Source organism: Drosophila suzukii, chromosome 2R, assembly GCF_043229965.1.
Source record: "Drosophila suzukii chromosome 2R, CBGP_Dsuzu_IsoJpt1.0, whole genome shotgun sequence".
Classification (NCBI taxonomy): domain Eukaryota; kingdom Metazoa; phylum Arthropoda; class Insecta; order Diptera; family Drosophilidae; genus Drosophila; species Drosophila suzukii.
In genome coordinates, this window is record NC_092081.1 from 5404461 (window position 1) to 5424564 (window position 20104).

The 20104-nt window shown below is 41.6% G+C and overlaps 1 protein-coding gene across 1 annotated transcript; it reads right to left on the reverse strand.

Moving 5' to 3' along the window:
• Positions 1 to 3902: 3902 nt before the first annotated feature.
• Positions 3903 to 4935, reverse strand: LOC108017896 (uncharacterized). The gene is made up of 3 exons (XM_017085065.4): positions 4788 to 4935; positions 4525 to 4734; positions 3903 to 4468 (listed from the first exon to the last, which is right to left on the reverse strand). Exons 1-3 carry the CDS (start codon positions 4873 to 4875, stop codon positions 4272 to 4274), a joined length of 495 nt encoding a protein of 164 aa, XP_016940554.3. The 5' UTR covers positions 4876 to 4935; the 3' UTR covers positions 3903 to 4271.
• Between the last annotated feature and the right edge of the window lie 15169 nt (positions 4936 to 20104).

Genomic DNA, 20104 nt, shown 5'->3' on the forward strand with positions numbered 1-20104 from the left:
TAAACGCAAATTATGCCCCAGAGATGGTGCTGCATTGTGCCGGGCTGCCTGCTTTTTTCGGAAGGTATTTGTTTGCGCGGCACACGCGAGGCATACGAATTTTATATGAACTCGCACAGAGAACAGACTGTCCGAAAAGGATTCACGCACACATGCAAAACAGGATTCAGAGGAGGGAAAGAGATGGAGGGGCAATGAGCCCGAAGGACACGACTGAATCAAGGTAATAAAGCCGCCCTTTGCCCATCTTGCCACTTGTTGTTGGGGCGCCTAACAAAACTTTCGCCCGCCGGCGGGGGAAACGGTCACGATATAGATAAATACAAGTCGACAGGACAATTTATTGTCACACTTAGCGCCCGGCCAGAGCCATTGTTATGTAAAGGAGCGAAAGGTAAGAGGGTAACGGGGCGGATGCCTTTTGGCGTTGCGTATACGCACCATCGGCAGCAACTTTGAGGCGCATTCGCATTGACGTCACGTTGCAGGCGTGTGCGTGTGTGTGAGTTGATTTGAACACCAGCAGGTGGCAACTGCTGCAGAAGGTTGCACTTGAAAAAAATTGATAGCCTTGAAAATTAAAGGAATTCAACACAGAGAAAACTACCCAAAAACATTGTTCTTGAATTGAGAACATTCGTTCTTAAAAGCCGTGTAAGTACATTTTGGTATCAATATAAGAACGAAATGGTGAAGAGAGAAAAGGTAAGTTGAGTTTATTTAACAACTTTTTGATAAGTATACCCTAAGGACTGAACTAATAGTTTATTTGCACATACAATGTACTTAAATACCGCCAATTAAACTTGATTCCAGCAAAATAAAAACATTTTAAACCTAAAAATGTCGATCTATTTTTAAGAACATTTTCAACTCAGATGAGGAGGTCAGAAATTTCTCTGTGAGTTTTGAAGGCAACTGGTTTTGAATGGAAGATACATTTTGATACTCTTTAGTTTTGCAATACACGCCACTGAAATCCTTTAAAATTATGTATGATATTCTACAAAAATCATATCTTATAGAGATAAGATTTTAACATCGCTAGATGAGCTTAATAAATAGAGCCTGGAGTCCAACGTCACTCTGTCTTGCCTACAATCTTTATAATTTGTATCTAGGCCTTAGGCCTATGAAATTGTGAGCTATTTTTAATTGAACTGATGTTCTTCCTCCTTTTGTGTCTGTGTGACTTATTGAAAAAAGCCACGAGCTTCCCAGACCCAGGATACTTTACTCATAGTCTTAAGGATTGGGGGTTTTGTCAAATTTTAAAAAGCAGTCCGTGACTCTTTTTTTTTTTCCGTGTGACCAGTACACATCGACCTTTATTCCCGGTGCAATGGGCACGTGCTGGGGATAAGCAGTCCGGCCATCGACTGAAGGACACGCATCCCTGCTCCGATTCTCCTTGTGGCTGGTTCTGTGAGTGTGCGAAGCGTTTTATAGCAGGATGGTCATGCAATATGTATAAGCTGATTGCCGGCAGTCATAGTCCAGGAACAAACAACCGACACAATTACGGCAGCAATCTTAAACAATCATTGACAGCCTCCTCGTGCGCAACTATTTTCGAACAGGTACGTACTCGTATGGCACTGCCCACCTTTTCATCGCTTTCTCCGTTGTCTTTGCATGTCAAAGGATCAGAGCAGCCGTGTGGCCTGCCCCAGAGATAAAAGCTCAAATTGAAATTCCAATCGGGTGCTCCATTCGGGCCAAAGCCGTGCCATTGCCTGCCTTTTATTCGCCTTTTGTTGCCCCGGTCGCTGTTCTTGTTTATTGAAACAACGGAGCAACAATAAATTTTGTAGCGCATACTTCAAATGTCAAATGCGGCAGCGATAAAAATTTCTTTATTGTACCGCACCCGAACACTAACGCACATACGATAACACATGAAGTTGGCCAGGACTGGCGGTCCAATGCATTCCCTTTTGGCCTGCTCGGACTCCTCCGAACTGCTTGGCTTTGACAGTTTTTGCAATTTATATTTATTTCGAGGGCTGCACAAACCGTCGGATACGCATAAGTAAACCGACCCAGCCCCCAATCACCCGACCCTGCATAAATTAAGATAATCGCGTTTAGTTTGGCTTCTACCTCGACTTCGACTTCGGCTCCGGCTGTCAGATACTTGGCTGCATAATTTATGGCCCCGTGAAGTGGCGAAACCTTTCAACGGGCCGGAACTTTAATTTTGTGTAATTGAACTCCAGCTGCGGTATTCCCATAATCAATGTTGACATCTTCAACGGGTTAATGGCTAGCTGTTCGCCTAATGAGTTAATGCTCACGATGCCCGCTGACAAGTTCGCATCCACTGGTACACAGTGGAAAATGGGTTCTACAATCCTAAATTCAAAACTAGAGATATTTTAAACCAGAGTTGTAGGTGCCTTTAAAGCGCAATGCTTCTACCTTTAGCGTGGATCCATAAAAGTATGTCCGTAGAACCGTAATAGTCTTCAATGGTTTCTTTATCAATAGGATTTAAGAGGTATGAAGTGGAAAAGTAGAACAATATAATATTGTAAATGCGATAGTGATTTTTTAAACATTCTTTATAAACAACTTAAGGAATTGTGGAAATTGCTTAGTCAACGGAAAATGGCCTTGACTCTAATTATAAATCTAATATACAATCATGGTACCAACAAATTAAAGCAAAACGCTTTATATTATCTAATATTCCATTGCACACTTGAATTTATTAAAGAAATGGTCAAATTTTCAAATTTGTTGGCGCTGGTCAAGAAGTAAGCGGAAACATAATTCCCCCGATTGAAATGAACATTAGGCATAGCGACATAAAGTCAGATGACAATACCAACATTTGTGTTTCAGTGTACTCCTAGTCCGTGCGAGTAGTTGGCAGTAAATGCCATTAAAGCCCGATGGAACTGAGCTCTTCACTCGATCATTGAACTGCAGTTTCGGACTGAAACTTGGCACAATTCCGGGTAGCCAGGATTATTTGCATAAGTATGTCGATTCGAGCTGGACGAGTTCATTGCAGCACGTGCCGCCCATGCTTAAGCACACATTGTGGTCACAAGCCCTTTGACCTTTGCCAAACAGGCAGCTCCTCTGACCGGTCTGGTTATTATTTTAATGGCCATTTGAAGTGGCTGCTGTTGTTGCTGTTGGCAATGACCAGGCCATGATTTTAATGCCAATTTAATATAATTTTTATGCTCGGCCCTGGCCCAGGCTCTAAATACGTGCCAAACGAAACCGAATCGAATCGCATCGATATTGCCGCAATGATTTGGCGTATTTACTCGTGAGCACAGAGGCCATGGCAGCATATCATGCTGGGGATATTAAACGTAAATCGATCGACGTATTTCCACCACCAACCAATGCGAGGGAATAGCCAGACTGACATTTGGTCAGCTCAGATTTTGTTTTCCTGTTTTCCACAGGCAAATTGAATCCGCGCTTTTGGGCATCACAATTTATGCAAGAAATTAATTTTCCACAGCCCGGCAGCTCAGGCATAATAATTGAAGGCAAACATAAGTTGTCCCTTTTTGCCATTTGGCCAGACCTAATTAAATGCAGCTGAAAACAAAAACCCACCGTTGACTCGCTCAAGAAGGCGAGTGCAAATTGACAAACTTTTTGGAAACTTTTTGAGTGGTAGCTGGCTGGGGGATTCAACATGTGGAAAGAGCGTTTTTTAATTAAAATTTTCTCACATAAGGGAAATGCCGCTGATGAGGCTGCCACTCGTAGTTAGTTTTCACTGTAATTAGCCGAGTTGTTACTCGAATTCAGCCGCAGTTCTGTTCTCCCACCTCCCATTAACATACATTCCCCTAATTGCAGGGGAAACTTCTTCCGGCTGGGAGTCTTACTCCCTCAGACTCACAGCCACTTTTCATTAGTGTCATCAATCAGCTTTAAATAGTCCTGTATTTTTGGGTTAGCGTTTTTATACAGATTCGAATTTAAGAGATTATAAACAAACATATTTTTAATTTTTTTACCACAAAAAGTAAGGCAAATTGTTTTGTAAAATGAAAAATCTTTTTTTTAAAATCAATATCATTCCCTTTCAAGAAATCCCCTCCCGAAGAACAACTTTTATGCCAACATTTTTTCCAAAACTCGGAACAAGCCAAATAGCACCTTCTTCGATAGCTGAGATGTTTAAATTGCTATCGATGCGAAAAGTTTTCTAGCATAATAAATGGAATTATGAAATGCACAAAATGGAGCTTTTAAAAATAATAATAGAATAAAAGAAGAATAAAATGTTTGGCTTAAACAATCTGATCTGTTAGACTTTTGACTTCGTATGGAGGTGGGTTTTGGTCCTCTGGAGCCGTAGGTTGGGGTTCTTTCTTTTTGTCACCAATTTCCTCAGCTTTAGTTTCATGTTCGAGTGGATTTAAGGTGGGTGTTTCGATCTCGGCGTTATAGACTCTGTAAATCAGAAGCCCCATGACTACAAGCACAACTGAAAATTTTGTTGTTTTATTATCAGCTTTAAACATGATGCAGAAGTTAACTTACGGATATATGTTAAAAGCACCAGAATATTCGTATCCTCATATTGTTGCCTGATTTCATAGATTATTGTTGCAATATAAATCACCAATGCTTTCAACCAAAATAGGAGAATGTTTCGTCTGTGTTGATTTTTAGCAAGCAGAGCTCCGAAAATAAGGACTCCAGATGCGGTAATAATCAGAGATCTACCACCCTGAGCCGGCAGCCTATATGCTGTAAGAACATTTCAAAACTTGTATTTACTCTGAAATGAACCTGCTTCTTACCTCCCGGAAGCCAATAGAAGGGGTCCACCGCTACCAAAATGTTGATCAGACCTACGGTCAGTTCCACTATTTTCCCCGAAAGAAACATTTCGCTTCGGCCGATCGATCCCAACTGAGCAACTAGAAGGCCCCCTGGTTGCTGTAAATTCTTGTTCATATAAACAAAATAAACGTATACAAGTTAAGTGTAAACAGAGAGATTGACTCTTGGCACCTCTATAGAACGGCTTGATTTCTTTTCTCAACTCATTTGACACCGAACACAGAAGGGCGGAAACCTACGAAAAGTTCATAAAACCAAATGAATGCATAACTAATTCGACGGCACACACTTGCTCACACATTGTGCATTCATGTTTATTTGATGGATGAACTTTTCGACACTTTGTGCATTAGAAAGTTTCACTAGTTTGGACTTTAGTGGCAATTATATTTACATTCAGCCAACTCTGGCTCTGAGCCCTTAAGTTTTTCGGCTTTGACGCCGGGCTTAAACAGGTGCCGGTTGCAAAGATTCCGGGGCTAAAAACTTTTCCAACTTTGAGTTTTTAATTAGAATTTGTTTCCACCACCGGAGCCTGACGTTGTTGAAATGCTCATGCCTATGGGGCAATGCATCACCAGTAATAATAAATAAAATACTTTTAGGAAATTCCGTGCAAGAATTGAGTGGATAATTTATGAATATTTTGTAATTAACAGGCAAAAATTTATCATAAATTTCCATATAATTGCATTTTTATGGCATCAAGTTTTCGGCTTCGTTGCTCAAAGTCATTATAAATAAACGTGACGGGCGAGTGGTTGGAAAAATATAAGGTCTGTGGATGCTGTGAGTATCTTTGAGAATTTGGGCTCTTAAAGCCTCGCGCTTATATACTTAGCTTATTGTTAAGGAGAGTATTTCAACATCGTTGTTCTTTTACTTTTTTGTACTCTCACATTCCTTTGATTTATTTATTGTATCACTACGTGTTGGGTATATGTGTTTAATATAATGATTTAAAGATGAGTATCTGTATGATATCAACATAATTTCCATATTGGAAGAGTTGTTCTCCTACTTTAAGAAAAAATATTACTTAAAATAGTATATATAATATAATTTAATTGGAGTACAATAAGATTAAAAATTTTATTATAATAACAATCTTTATCGAAACCTTTATGCCTGTAAAGAGAGTATTCTGTTTCCGTAGATTATACATTGTGCTTTCTCAGTTTGATGGTCAGTGTGCAGTTCTTGATTGTGTATTAATTTGGCAGTTTATTAGGCGTAAATACGAAAATTGCGCAGAACTTTGACCATAAAGCGAGATCTTCTTAGATGATTCACGGGTCACACCCCACGCCCACTTTTCAAAGACGCTGATTTTTCACCAAAGTGAGTGCGGCGAAATGTAGCTCATTTATTTCATTTAAATGCGCATTTAAATCTATTTAAAACTCCACATGAGCCAGTCACAAAGCCAGGCCGCTCAGAAGGAATCGGAATAAAGGGCAAATAAAAGGCAACGGGGCAGGACAACAACTGACATGGGCTGAGGGAATCCTGCTCCTGTTCCTGCTCCAGCTACCCCTTATCCGGCACCCACTTCGTGCCCCATCTTTCCCACTCAGCATGATTTAACGATAATGAAGGTATTTACGAGTTCAGCCTCAGCCCGGGACTTGGGCCTTGGCTTTTTTTTCCAGCTCCGGGGCCGGGGCAAAAGCAAAACTCATCATAATCCAGCGGCAGCAAAAGGTTATCCAAAACACACAGCGGCACATTTGGGGACTTGTATCTACGTGTGTCCCGGCACTTGTGAGATGTTCTTGCCAAACTTTTTTGTTGACGCCGTTGATAAGGACAACAACTACTCAAAGCCGCCAGCTGAGCCTGAATCCCGACCCGAAAGCGCCGTATATATTTATGGATTTGGGCCAAGGTGGCTGCCAAGCCCAAAGGCGCACATTGCTTGCCAATAAAACTCAATTTGCCATAAAATTGTTTCACAGTCAACATAATTACAACAGCTAAAGACGAGCATAAATTTGATTTTCCAATTTACGATTAGGCGGAGCTCCATTTTCAGAGCCATTTAATATATGGCGGGGCGATGAATGCGAAATGTTCACAAAAATATTAATATCTAGCGTGGAAAATTTCATTTCATTTCTAGGGCAAACACCTTTCGTTTATCGCCTCTCCCCTCTCACTCACACTCAGCCCCATCTCGCTCCCTCCTTTTTTACCCGCTCGTATGCATTTTTTATTACAGAGTCTGCTCTGGATATCCACTTGGCACTGCGCGGATTTTAATGTCCCTCTCAAGGGTAAATCTACTGCCTATAAGGTCCGACGGGGAAAAACAGACACTTAACCCAGCCAAATCGCATTACGCCGCGGTCGACCTTCGTGAAAAATTACAGGGTTATATTGATCAACTTCTATGGCTAGTTAAATACCCAATAAACTATAAAGAGTATAAGAGTATATTTAGGTATTGATCAATTTCTATGGATACTTTACATTTTATTTCTCGATGTTGTCGATTTTCTAATTTGTTTTTTCGCTGGTTCCGAGGATATCGATGGTGGTTACTATCGATAGCCAAATCTATCGATGTTTTCAATGTTTTTCCCAAACCTTCAATAGCCAACCCACTTCTGTAAATATGAAAAAGCTCAAATGTGTTTAACAAAAATATTTCTTATCAACATATGACCAATTTAGCATTTTATCATCTTATTATTGGAACCACGACATCCTTGTAGCACAAGGATCAATAATATAGTTCATGTATAAGTATTATATACATATCTGGTCCTTCCATAATGCAAATAGCAATTCTTTTCAGTACCTTGGAAAAACAGATTTTTCGTATCAAGCGTCTGAAATTCGACACAAGGAACTACTTTAAAAACGGGAAAAAACGAAAGGATACTCTTGTGGCGAAGGCCGAGTTAATTGCAAGTCCTTGAGATGCATTCGGAATCGAAGTTCTTTTTTCAGTTAAGCATGGCAAAAGTGGGAGAGGATGGCAGCAAATGGCAAATGGAACGGAAGTGCCAGCCCTCAAACAAACGACACGGCAAAGACAATGGCTCACTTACGGCTCTTAGCCCGCTGGCTGTTGGCCAAAATGCATTTGGGCAAGGAAATCCCCTGCTGATTGCCGCTGCTTTGTGGCAATCCCACAGCTTGCTGGCATTATCCGAATAACCGCAATCACCAGAAAGATGCCTTGGTGCAGCACACGTTGCGTATACGCAACGGAATTCCTTGGAAATGCCTGAAAGGCATTTCATTTGCGCGCCGTTTGTGTTGCACATTTTCAATTATAATTATTAACGGATCGCTGTTTGACTCTGGCTTCGTCGGGGGAATTATTTGCATTTGCATTGTGTTTTCCCGGTCGTTTTTTTTGTGCCCGGCTCTTTGGCGAAATCACCTGAGTAATGCACTTGATGCTTGCGCAATTTCCCTCTTGCATTGTCCTTGCGCGTTCTGCATTCTTTTTCTACTCCCACTACCAATTGTTGTTGTTAGTTTAAGTGGTTGTTGCTGGGCGGGGCACTTGTAGTTGCGATTGCTGTTTTCCCCCCATTTCGCCAAAGGCAACTTTTAACATTTAATGATGCTGCTTTGTATTTTAATACGCTTTGCCTGCTTGGCATGCTCATGCCACACCGCCCATCGCCCACCGCCCACCGCCCACAGCCCACCTGCCCCTTTTTTTTCTGTCCGTGTTACCGCATCCCCCGTCGCCGCCCCTCAACCAGCACGTGCCATAAGCAGCGCTTTGAAAACTTTTAAGTAGACAAGCCATGTTCGCCGCCCCGGAGGTTCCCCATCCTTTCCACATCTTCTATTACTTGTCCTGCCTTTTGCGCTTTAAGTTGTCTGCTCAGTTCCAATTTTTCCAGCCGCCTGCCAAGGTGTTTGAAGCAATTTGCGTCGCCCGTCTCGTGTTGCAGTTGTCTGTCCGACCACCCGGCTCCCTGTCGGTCGTCCTGGCCACGTCCTTGACAGCAACTCTTCGGCCCAGCCAGCCACCCATCCTCCAACGCGGCACCCTTCGCCAGCCCACAAGCCGTCGCCCACCTCACCGTCAGCCTCCCGCGGCGTGCGGTGTGCAGATTGTGCCAATTTCACCTGTTGCCGGCAGGACCGCCCGGGAAAAATGCACTCGAAAAATATTAATAACTAAGGGTTTTCGAGTCACAGTCAACTAATAAGAAAGTAGGTAAAATACAGTAGAGTTTTACAGTTTTATGGTACAGTCGAGTACCTCGACTATCATATACCCGTTACGAGATTGAGATTGAAATGCGCCACCTACCCGCGATCTCAATAAATGCTTACGTGGTCGGCAGACAGATTTAAGCGTTATGGGCGTTAGAGTGGGCGTGGCAAACTTTTTTTGAGTGAATTGACGAGATTAATATATTTAAGTTAAAATTTTTTATCTAGCATGAAAACTGTGGGCGCCACAGACTTGGGCGGTTTGTGGGCATTAGAGTGGGCTTGGCATATTCCCGTGACAAACTTGCGCTGCGTAGAAGGCTACGGAATCTAAATCTCAAATCATATTTCTCTATCTTTGATAGTTTCTGAGATATCCTCGTTCATATATACTGATTTTTGAAGTTTGTGGGCGTGGCAAACTTGTTTTGGGCCAATCGATAGGTACTGATGAGAACAATACATTTCAGTTAAAATTTTTTGTTCTAGCATTAAAACTGTAGGAGCCACAGTTTTCGGCGTTAGAGTGGGCGTGGCACACTGACGAAACAAACTAGGCTAGTGATCCTGATCAAAAATATATATACTTTATGGGGTCGGAAACGCTTCCTTCTACCTGTTACATACTTTCCGACAAATCTAGTATACCCTTTCACTTAACGAGTAACGGGTATAAATACATTTGGTCCTGTCTTTTTATTCAACTACACAGTGCAACACGGAAAAAAATACACAGCCAAAGGTTTCTTATAGTCGAAGCATTCCCTTAGAGCGTTTTATTTTGATATGTACATAATAATAATAATAATAATGATAATAATTAATAGTAATAATAAAAAAAAGTTCGTTGTGATTTTCGTTTAAAAGGGTAAGGGTATTTAGGGTAAACTGACAAACTCCTCAAATCTCATATGTGAGGTCACATGAAAGCTTCCAAATAATTGTCGTCGATTTCTCTTATCGTGCCGACAATGTCTTTTCAATTATACTATTAAGAATTCGCGTAGTTTGTTCGTCGGATAATTTTGACTCAATTGGTGGAGCAAAAAGTAAAAATCCTATTCAATTTATATGTGTTTCAGCAGTGCCAGAGCAAAGATATGTGGAAAACCAAGTCAGATAAATATATACAAGTACTAAAAAGACCTTAAGTAACAGTTCTTGGTACTTTGTGTCTCCTTATGAAAGCGGCATAATCAAATTTCCAACGGTACCTTGAAGGGTATCGTGACGAACATTTTGAAGGGTGTGAAAATAACATTTTTTTTCGGTGCATTACCAACACAATAGTTTTTTTTGCTGATTTTTGTGAATTTGATATTAAACAACTTAACTGATTCTAGAACTGAAGTAAACATTTTTTAAAGTGTACAGTTAAATTTGTATTCCGCTGTAGAACATATTCAACCTGTGCACATCCGCACAGAGTTTTAGTGTGTATTTATAAGTTCGTCATATTACCCTACAACTTTAAAAAGCGAAAAAAAATATTGGTTTGCGCCTAGAACTGTAGTATTTAACTCCGCTGAAATTTTACCATTGAACTTTTAGAGGAATATGCTTAATAGATGTCAGCAACTTTCTGCTTTTAAGCTTTTTAAAAATACTAGTTTTTGGAAAAGTGACATTCAAGAAAAGAATCGTTCGTCACTACACTACTACTACTACTACTACACTCCATTACATAAATATTTTTATATTAAGGATTGACCTTTCATTAACGTATTACCAATTCGCAAAATCGATAGCTTATTTGACCAAAGAGTGTGTAGGGAAAATTTGATAGAACATACATGGAGTTTCTTTCCGTGCATTCCTCGAGCGGTTTCCAAAGCGGAAAGTTTTGTGGCGGTTTCTGCATGGTTCTAAGCCCCCTTCATGAGGGAAATGGTTGTGGGGCGTTCCGCACTTAGGCGGAAATGAGGTGCATGTGCTGCGCCTCCTTTTAATGCATTTCCAATCTAAGTTGGCCGCAGTTTCAATGCATTGCGAATCGCACTTGCACCATCGAGACGGAACGAATCGGAACGTTACAGTATGAAATGAATGAAAACTTTCTGCCACTTTCGAAATCACAAAGTAATTGCGATTCGAAGAAGAATCGGCGAACAATTTACGAAATTAAGTTCCGACAAAGTTTCGGCGAAAGGTTTAATGCGCCCGCTGACGTGGACGGTGGGAAACTTGTCCGGGTTTCGTAACTTTCGAGAAGGGCCGAAAGGCACAAAAGCTCCCCACCCATTGCCATTTGCTGGTAGCTGGGTGGCTGCATCCTGACCCACTCGAACCACTTGCCACTTGGGTGCTGGGGTCAATCTGCATCACGAAACGGAATGCAGGATGCTCCTTCGCAAATGCAAATGACGCTGCTTGGGACACATAGTCATTACAAATTAATTTCACACGTGAGTAAGTCGCAGCAGCTGAAACATCCGAGCAAAATCAGCCAAGACATCGAGCAGAACGGGGGAGGACAGCCCAGAGCACATCGCACATCAGGCATAATGTCAGTCATATGACATTCAATTAGGAAAGTTGTTGCATCTTGATGAGTAAATGTGCCATATAATGTGTGCCAGGCCAGCCATTTCAGATGAAGGTTTTATCTTTATCCCCTTTCCTTCGACCAAGTGTCACGTCATTGACGTCGACTGGGGGAAGTTAATATACTTGGGGTATAAAAGGCAGACCAAGAGTTCAATTTTCGGTTTCGAATTCTTCTTCAGAACGGAGCAAATACCCTTGAACCACATACTATTGATGTTTCACCACGTACATGACCGATAAAAACAAAATAAGTCATAAAAACATCGAAGTGGTTGGAATTTTCCATAAGTCATAGTTAGACATTGGATTTTAGGTTTCTTTTTGGGAGTGGTCTGAAAAATATACAATTTTGTAAGTAGGCTTAAGTAATAAGTAATACTTTTTCAGAATTTTTTTTTATGTCCTTTCCAATTTCTCCTGGAACATTTGTGGGAGTCAGTATTTTCGGCCAAGTTGGCATTCCTAGTCAAGACATTACCCATGGTAATTAACATAAATAGCCCAGATGCAACCCTTCAGTAGCAAGAATCCGATCCTCGCTAGAATACCAAAAATACCATTTTTATGGATTTTGGGGATTTTGTGCATCCTACATCCACTCTAGACGCCATGATTTCCTCCTCTTTGTCGCAAGCTTCTCCCGAGATCGGTTCGTTCCCTGCAAAAAGTGCTATAATTTTCAAACCCGTCCGCATCCACACATCCGCGTGTGAAATTCTAGGAATTTTGGTTGAGCAGTACGACCTGTTATCATTCCCAATATTGGTGGTAAGATTATTCGCCGATATATTGAAAGAATCTAATCGCGATTCCCGGAAAACAGCAGTGACCAGACCCACGTGCAAATTCTCGGAATTGACGGAAGTTTTACAGTCCTCCCTCTGCGCACAGCAAGGAGCAGGTGCCGCGTGCAGCGATTCATCAGCGGAACCATACATTTCTTCAGCGCCAGGCCATAATCGCCATTTGGGATTCTTATACCGCACACCGCGTGAAAGGAATCTGTCTTCTTTGCCACACCTGGATTAATTTCATCATCGGCAAACCATAAGCGGCTTCAAGGATCGCCGCAGTCAACCCGCGTGAGGTTTTGACCTTGCCAAGCCCGCACCACGATCTACAAGTCAGATCAAGTTGCAGTTCGGGCGAAAAACGCACCGGCGCCGATTCGGCGTAATTCGGGCAAGACAGCGGAGGCGGACGCCGCTTCCCAATTGGAATTTGAGTTCCAATTCTGGCTTCCAGTTAATTTTGGCCGGGACTGCCAACTCGTTTTTGTATCGCTAAAGCGGTTGTTTTAAGGGTGGAGTCTAATGTGACTTCACAGGTAGGGTGGGTATAGAAGGTGGCCAATAACATCTGGGCCTCCGTCTTCGATAGGTACAGTCTCTCGTCCGAATCTTAGCCGATGGGTTAAAAATCCTTATCGTTACCGTCTCTCTGTCTACTATTGTTAGTTCTGTGACACTCTTGTTTCATCTTAACACAAACCCACACCCATCTCCCTGAGCAGGCCGGTCAAAGCGTAGACAGAGGTGTTAGGGTGGACAACGCTCATAGAGTGTGTTCGTTACACATTTTTGAAACTAAGTTTAAGCTTTTTCCACTTTTTCCATTACACCTTTTAAAGTTATTCCCGATTCCTGCAGAGAAGTTAGAACTTTGGAACTATAATATTTTATTTCAAACATTACATTTGATTAAAAATCATAATTTGTTGAAACTCTTGTGTTTCTTTTATCGCCTCCGGACTGTGTGAGTCGTTTTTATTCTTCAATCACACGGCGCACGACTTAAAAATTATTTTAACTTGAACAGTATCAATTACAATTTGCCTTGCAAAACAGGTTAAAATAATCCTTTAGGTGGAAGATATGTATAAATAAATAATACAGTTCAGAATATTTATATATATTTAATATCATTGATTAGTTTAAATTGTAGCTAATATAATGATAATTTAAAATTTTTAAAATTCAAATCGCATTTATATATATTACACTGATTTGTAGAGTCTGAATGAAAATGTCCTTCTTAATTCTTGAAACTTCTAATCCTTGCAGGGTTTTAGAGGTAGGTACTCTTTATACAGATTTAGATCTTAAGGACTGACTTTTCGATTTTCTTTTACCCGTGAATATTCATTTTGAATGGTTTATTATTTGCATAATTACATTATTCATCGGCAATCACTAAAAATAAATCGATTTTGATGTGAATTTTTCCCAAACATTTTTTAAATTGTGTATTTGGTTAATGTATTATTCTTGTAGGTTTAAAAACAGGTTCAGCTTAAGAACTTTTTTTCTCTGCAGATAAGGGCGACTTTTCACCAGTGACTGTTGCATAAGTCGAGGCGCCACTTGGTTCGCTTTGAGAGCCAGTTCGCAGAGCTTAGCTATCGCATCCCTGGTCGCACTTCCGCTGTCGCTCTGCCATGCAGCCCCATTGCGAATCAATGGAGCTCAGGTGGGTTTCAGGGTTTCGGGGTTTCAGGTAGATAGTGTGAGTGTGTGGGGAAGTGGGAGTGAGAGTGGACAATGGCTGGCCGGAGCTGCAGCGGTAAATCTGCTTCACTCACCTAAATTGCAGCTGCAACAAAGCGTTGTCCTGCTCCTTCCCCCGACCATTTATCACAATGGACGTGGCTGTGGTGGCGATAGTCGGTGGGTGTCCTTGCTGAAATTTAATTGTTGCATTCGGCCAGGGACAGGATGTGCGTTAGTTGATGGCCAGACACCTGCTTAGCTGGCACTTCATCTATCCTGTGCAATCCGGCAGCTTCCTTCTGTTCCCCCTGCCTTGTGGCTACAGCTTGCTCCCGACTCCCTGGTTCAATCAACTGGCAATTTTTTGTGCACTCCTGCTGCTGCTTCTGCTGCTGCTGAAGGGACTTTCGGGCGAAATGAAAATGCCAAGAATATATCCCCTCGTTAAATATTACACATCAGCAGCAGAAGCCGTTTCAGCTTCTGCTCCAGCTTCTGCTTCTGCTTCTGCTTCAGCTTCCTGCTGCTGCTGCAGCAGCTTTCGCAGCAATGAAAACAACGCGAATCGTTTTTATTAAAAATTTCATTTTCATTTGCAAAAGCGAAAATGTGGCAAATATGAAATATGAGCAATAAATGGGCGAACGTCCATCAACATCCTTGAGATTGCTCTCCCCATCCGCCGAGTGCTACTGGACACCACTTGCAATAATGCTCTTTCGCCGGCGGCTAAAAAAATACGAGTAAAATATGAAAAAGGAAAATAAAGACAAATAAGCGTCGGAGTTCGAAGAATTAAAATTACACAGACCAGTCGAAGAAAAATATGCGAAAGCCAGGGCAAGCGGAAGTGGACCAAAGAAAACATAGCGCAGAATATTATTAAGGCCAGCAGGAAGTGCCGGTTCACCCAAAGGCCATGGGAATTTGGCACGAAATTAAATGGACAAAAATCGAAACGAAAACACAGGACTGAAGCTCAGGATGTACAAAAAAAATCGAAATACCAATGGTATTCCTAACTTATCAAAATAATATTTAAATTATCCATAACTACTCAATACGTTGCACTATATATCCAATTATTTTTTTATGAAAAGTGGTTTTATTTTAAAGAGTTTGTAAAGTTTTTAAAAATCGAATCTTGTAAGAAAAACCGTTTCTCAAAAATTGAAAAATTTTTTAAAAGATTAAAAACAAAAAATTATGTATGGTCTATTAGTTATGTCAGTAAATTATTTTAATAATATTTTTAAAATCATTTTAGAGGCAATTTATGATGATATTAGTTTTTATGAAATGCACTAATTATATTAAACTGTCGTAGAGCAAAACCTAATAATTACATCGGAAGATTAACTATTTGCAGTTTTAATACTTTTAGTAGCATACAATAATTGAAGTAGGAATAAATATTGAAATTTTGTTAAAAAAATCTGTATTCTATACCATTTCTGTTTTTAATTCATTATTTTCAGTACCCACAATGCACAATTTATAACACATTAATTGGGAATTTGCGGACGGTTTTTTGTGTTGGCCCTGTCCAAACGTCGGCTGCCAAAGTAATCTGGCAGAACAATTTTTGATTAATTTAGAGCCGCGGGCAGGGCTGGCTTTCCATTACCAGCACACACACCACACGCACTCTCTCGACCGGGAAAAGTGGCTGGAAATGGGAAATGGGAAAAGGGAACGGGAAAGCGGGGAAAACTCGAGTGAGCTCGAAGCGCCGAGCACCGCATTCTGTGCGCAATTAGCCCCACAATGGCCGAGCGCGTCAAGTGAGTGGCTCGCTGGCTGGCAGCGTGGAAAACTGGCTGGCAGAACGTCGCCAACAGGTAGCAGCCAGCAGTTAGCAGCCAATGCCAATGCCACTGCCACCGGAACTGCCAAGTAGCAGGTGCGACACCCGGCCAGAACCAAACGCAGAGCACATACTCGGGCGGCACTTAAAATTTAAAGCGTTTCGAGTGTAATTGCGCGGTTGCCGTTAACGAGCCGCTTGTTAAAGTCCAGCGATGCCAAAAGAAAAGTAAGAAGAAAAACGCATGGCTAAGATGGAAAAAGGGGCCTGGGAAACCAAAGCTCAAGTTACCCTTCTAAAACGTATGCTATTACGTGACCATATAGTTGAATCACATTAAAAATAAAATGTTTACCACTTATGTAGAATGTTCATAAATCAGAAAATGTAATGTTTTCCACTTTAAAACTAATGCATATTCAGTTTGTAATTATTTTTTGCTAATGAAATTGGCAATATTAATTATTAATTGGCCAGTTTATTCATGACTTTTTCGTATTTATATGTACATTTATATTGTTTGTTATATTGAGTGTCCCATAATGAGTGGTCATTTAATTAGTGAACTTATTAATACGGTCAATGTGTTCCAATTGCATTCCTATCGATCGAAAAAGAGATTGATTTTGATCTCAAATACCCAAGGAGAGGGTATAGCTCGGCTGAAAACTGTGCTGCGAAGCCCTCGAGCAGAAGGCGGACTCTGTTTTTACCCCGTTAAACGTTAAAAGATGGAGACGGGGGGATTGTATTGGAGCCGGGGAGGCGGAAACTGTTGCTACCCCGCTGCGCGGAAAACGAAGGACTCACTCAACTGCTCCGCAGAGTGCATCAGAGCAGGACCTGCATCAGCAGCAACCCGTCAGCCCCATCTCCATCCAATCCCAAAGAGCCCCTGCGTTAAAGGTGACCAGCGACATGGTCATAATGGAACTCGATTCCTGGCCAAGGTTCCTCCTTATGCTTTTGTTGATGCCACCGCTGCTGCCTCGGCCGTTGCGAGGGCATTAATTAACATTTCAATGGACGACCGCAGTGGAAGAATAATTTCATTGCATTTAACTGAACGACCTTAAAGTGCTCTGGAAAATGGTGGCCGCAGAGGTGGAAAGCGGTGAAAATCGGGGGCCGTTTTTCTGCGCATAATTCAGCCTTCTGTGGGCCAGGAGGAAGTGGGTGGAGGGAAGGCATAGAGGCCTGTGGCATAAAATTTGGCGCATGCTGGCCTGAAATGTGCAAGTTCAACGGAAATTAAAGCAGGCGGTCTGTCCACCTCTGAGTAATTTACGGCCGTTTCACATATGAAAACCGCAAAAATCCGATTTTTGCAGGCGTAAGAGACAACATCTGGCCAAATTAATCGCAAATTGGAGCGGCTAATTGACACCTGGCCGTAAACCAGGCCCAAGGCAATCGGTCAGTCAGCAAAGTGGCCACAAGACCGCAGCCTAAACAAACAAAACGGGAGATAAAAAAATAACAACGTGTACAATGTGCAGCGGGCTCAAAAGGGTGCAAATGGAAAATAAACAAGGTTTATACAGAATCAACATGGGCTAAAGGCAGGCTTAATCGGAGAGGATTTTTTGTATATTTTTTTTTAAGGTTTCGTCTGATTGATAGCCACATTGATAGATGGCCCAGGAGGAGTGGCCGTTTCATTTCCCTGCGGCCGGCGAGTAATTAATATTTACCTCTCTCATTGTTTGGCCTTTTCCCCGGCTTTCTTCGGCTTTCCACTTAGCTGAGCTTTTCTTCAACTTACAAATTACGCACTAATTAAGCAGCTTTCGCCGGCTGCCATTTTTCAAAGTCATTTGCGCACTCAACAAGGCCTGGACTTGGGTCAGTTGGGATGCGGATGGGGATCCGGATCCGCTGAATTCGAATCAGTCGCCTCACCTCAGTTGGTGAGTTGGCAGCGCATTAGGCGGCAAAAGTTAATGTGCATAATTAATTCGCTTTTGCACTTTGCCCCGACCGAGCCCCTCATTTTGTTCAGCGGTCGCCTTTGTTTGTTGCCCTCCACTCGCATAAATCAAGTTGAAGCGCAGAGAGGGCTGTTTTCAAGGTCATGCCTTGGCTTGTCCTCCGGAAAATCTATCATACGCTGGCTTTTTAATTGTCTTTGCCACTGTAACCAACGACTCCTCAAGTCTGAGTTGCAAATTCAATTGCCATAACATCGTTCACAATAAACAACTTCATTTGCTATATTTACTGCCAGATAATTGAAAAGCTTTCAGCTACAAAAAAGCGAGGAAGGGACTGGGAAAAGCTACTGATGCTGCAGAGGATTGGCATTTCGGGGGGCTCACATGCGCCACACGACTCGTCTAACATGCAAATGCCAAATTCAATAAGCCCAATGGAGGCAGCAAATAGACCAAATTATTACATAGCAGCACGCACAAACACACGTGGCTGAAACGCGGGGTTATTGGACTGAAAAGGGGGAGCCGAAACCGCTGAGCTACTTAGCGAAAGACCAACCTACACGAAAAGAACCACCCGTACGGGAAAACAAGAGTTTTCCGACTGAAATTGAACGACAAAAGTGCGTGCAATTGGCAGCCATATTGCCAAAAAAAGAAAAGTCACCCACCAACCCAACCACTCATACCACCCATAAATGGAATATACTTCTACTTATTGCGGCCATAAGTCGCCGGGGTCGTATGCGTGATATGAGTGTAACCTAAACAGTATGTCGGTCTCCATTCTCCCCTTCGGATCGCGAAAATTCAGCTCCCCTGGGGAATTGTGTAATCATTTCTTGACTGGAAAAATTCATTCAGGAATACCCTTGCAGTTCAAGATATATTTTCCTTTGCACCACCAACTTATAAATTTTTCTATTTACTTTTCAAGAGCCCCTATTTGGCAGATTACTTTTGTTTTGTTTTAGCTCTCGCCTGGGCCGGGGCTATTAATAAATTTCTCAGCTGGGAATTAACATTTACAGTTAGCTGACCGAACAACTTTGCCCGACAAACTTCAATTGCGTGACATTTATCAAATCGGTGGGCCCTCGAACGTCGTCGGCCTTTTAAGCAGCGCCCGGGGAATCGAAGTCCGCTCCACGGACCTTTATTTTCCGGTCCGAAACGCTGTGTTTCATTTGTGATTCTGCACTCGGAAAAATACTTTCAAAGTGCAATAAAAGTAGTATGATTATTTGACGTCCGATTTTGCATAGTCGTATGAACCTGATGCCAAAAATATACAAATATGCAAAATCATTGATAAGTTAACCATGCGTTCATAACATGTTCATCTCATGGCGTAGAAAAACCACTGTCTGTTTATTATTGTACATTAATTATGAAACAATATAAATGTTTTGGGTTAACCCACATGGGACTGGCTTAAAAAATTTTGAAATAATAATTTCCTCACATTAAATGGTACCTGTTTTGAAATATTCACCATAGTTGATTTGTTTTTAACAGAGCAAAAATTGAAAGCAAAAAATATATCAGTTTTTACGAAAATCTATAAGTTATATATTTTTTTTTTTAATAAAATTGTACATTTTTGGGTTATATTACATTTTTAAAGGTAAAATTAAATTTTTTGAACAGTTCTGATAGAATATGAACGAAATTTTCCTCACTGCAATGTTTCGCTTGGAGAGATTTTGATTTTGGCGCTGAGTAAGTGCATAGTTTACAGTTGCCATATCACAGGACTGCCGGCTTTAAGGATTTTGCATATTTCGGCTGTTGCTGCCGCTCATAAATAATTCAAATAATTTACACGCTTACTTGGGCGCTGCCTGTGTGCGTGTGTGTGTGTGTGCGCCGTGTGGGTGCAAGTGTGTTTGCGGGTGTGTGGGTGAGCCGTATTATGTGGTTCATTGGTTTGGGCCAAAAACTGCAACCATCTAGCAGCACCAGAGCAATCAACTTCGTACGATGCTGCTGTTGCAGTTAACTAAACTGAACTCAACTCAACTTTCCACTGCACACACAGATACTCACACACACACACGCGCACACACCCGCAGATGCAGCCGCACCAACATAAACAGAAACATCTATATAGGACTCTTGGTGGTTAGTGCGGTTTGCATTTTCATATCGTTCCCTCTAATATTTCCCAACCAGTTTTGTTGTTGCCCTGGCTGGCACATAAAAAGGCGAAGCTGCTGCGTTTTATGTTGTCACGTTGGCTTCAAGTGCCCCAAAGGGGAATCCCCTTATTGCACACACCCCTCACTCACACTCACACACACGCACTC

What these genes read in the sequence shown, in the direction of transcription:
- LOC108017896 (XM_017085065.4), bottom strand. Translation starts at nt 4,875, where the DNA reads ATGTTTCTTTCGGGGAAAATAGTGGAACTGACCGTAGGTCTGATCAAC. An exon ending in CTTCTATTGGCTTCCGGGAG is followed by an intron (nt 4,735 to 4,787) that starts GTAAGAAGCAGG and finishes ATGTTCTTACAG; the next exon opens with CATATAGGCTGCCGGCTCAG. An exon ending in GGTGCTTTTAACATATATCC is followed by an intron (nt 4,469 to 4,524) that starts GTAAGTTAACTT and finishes CAAAATTTTCAG; the next exon opens with TTGTGCTTGTAGTCATGGGG.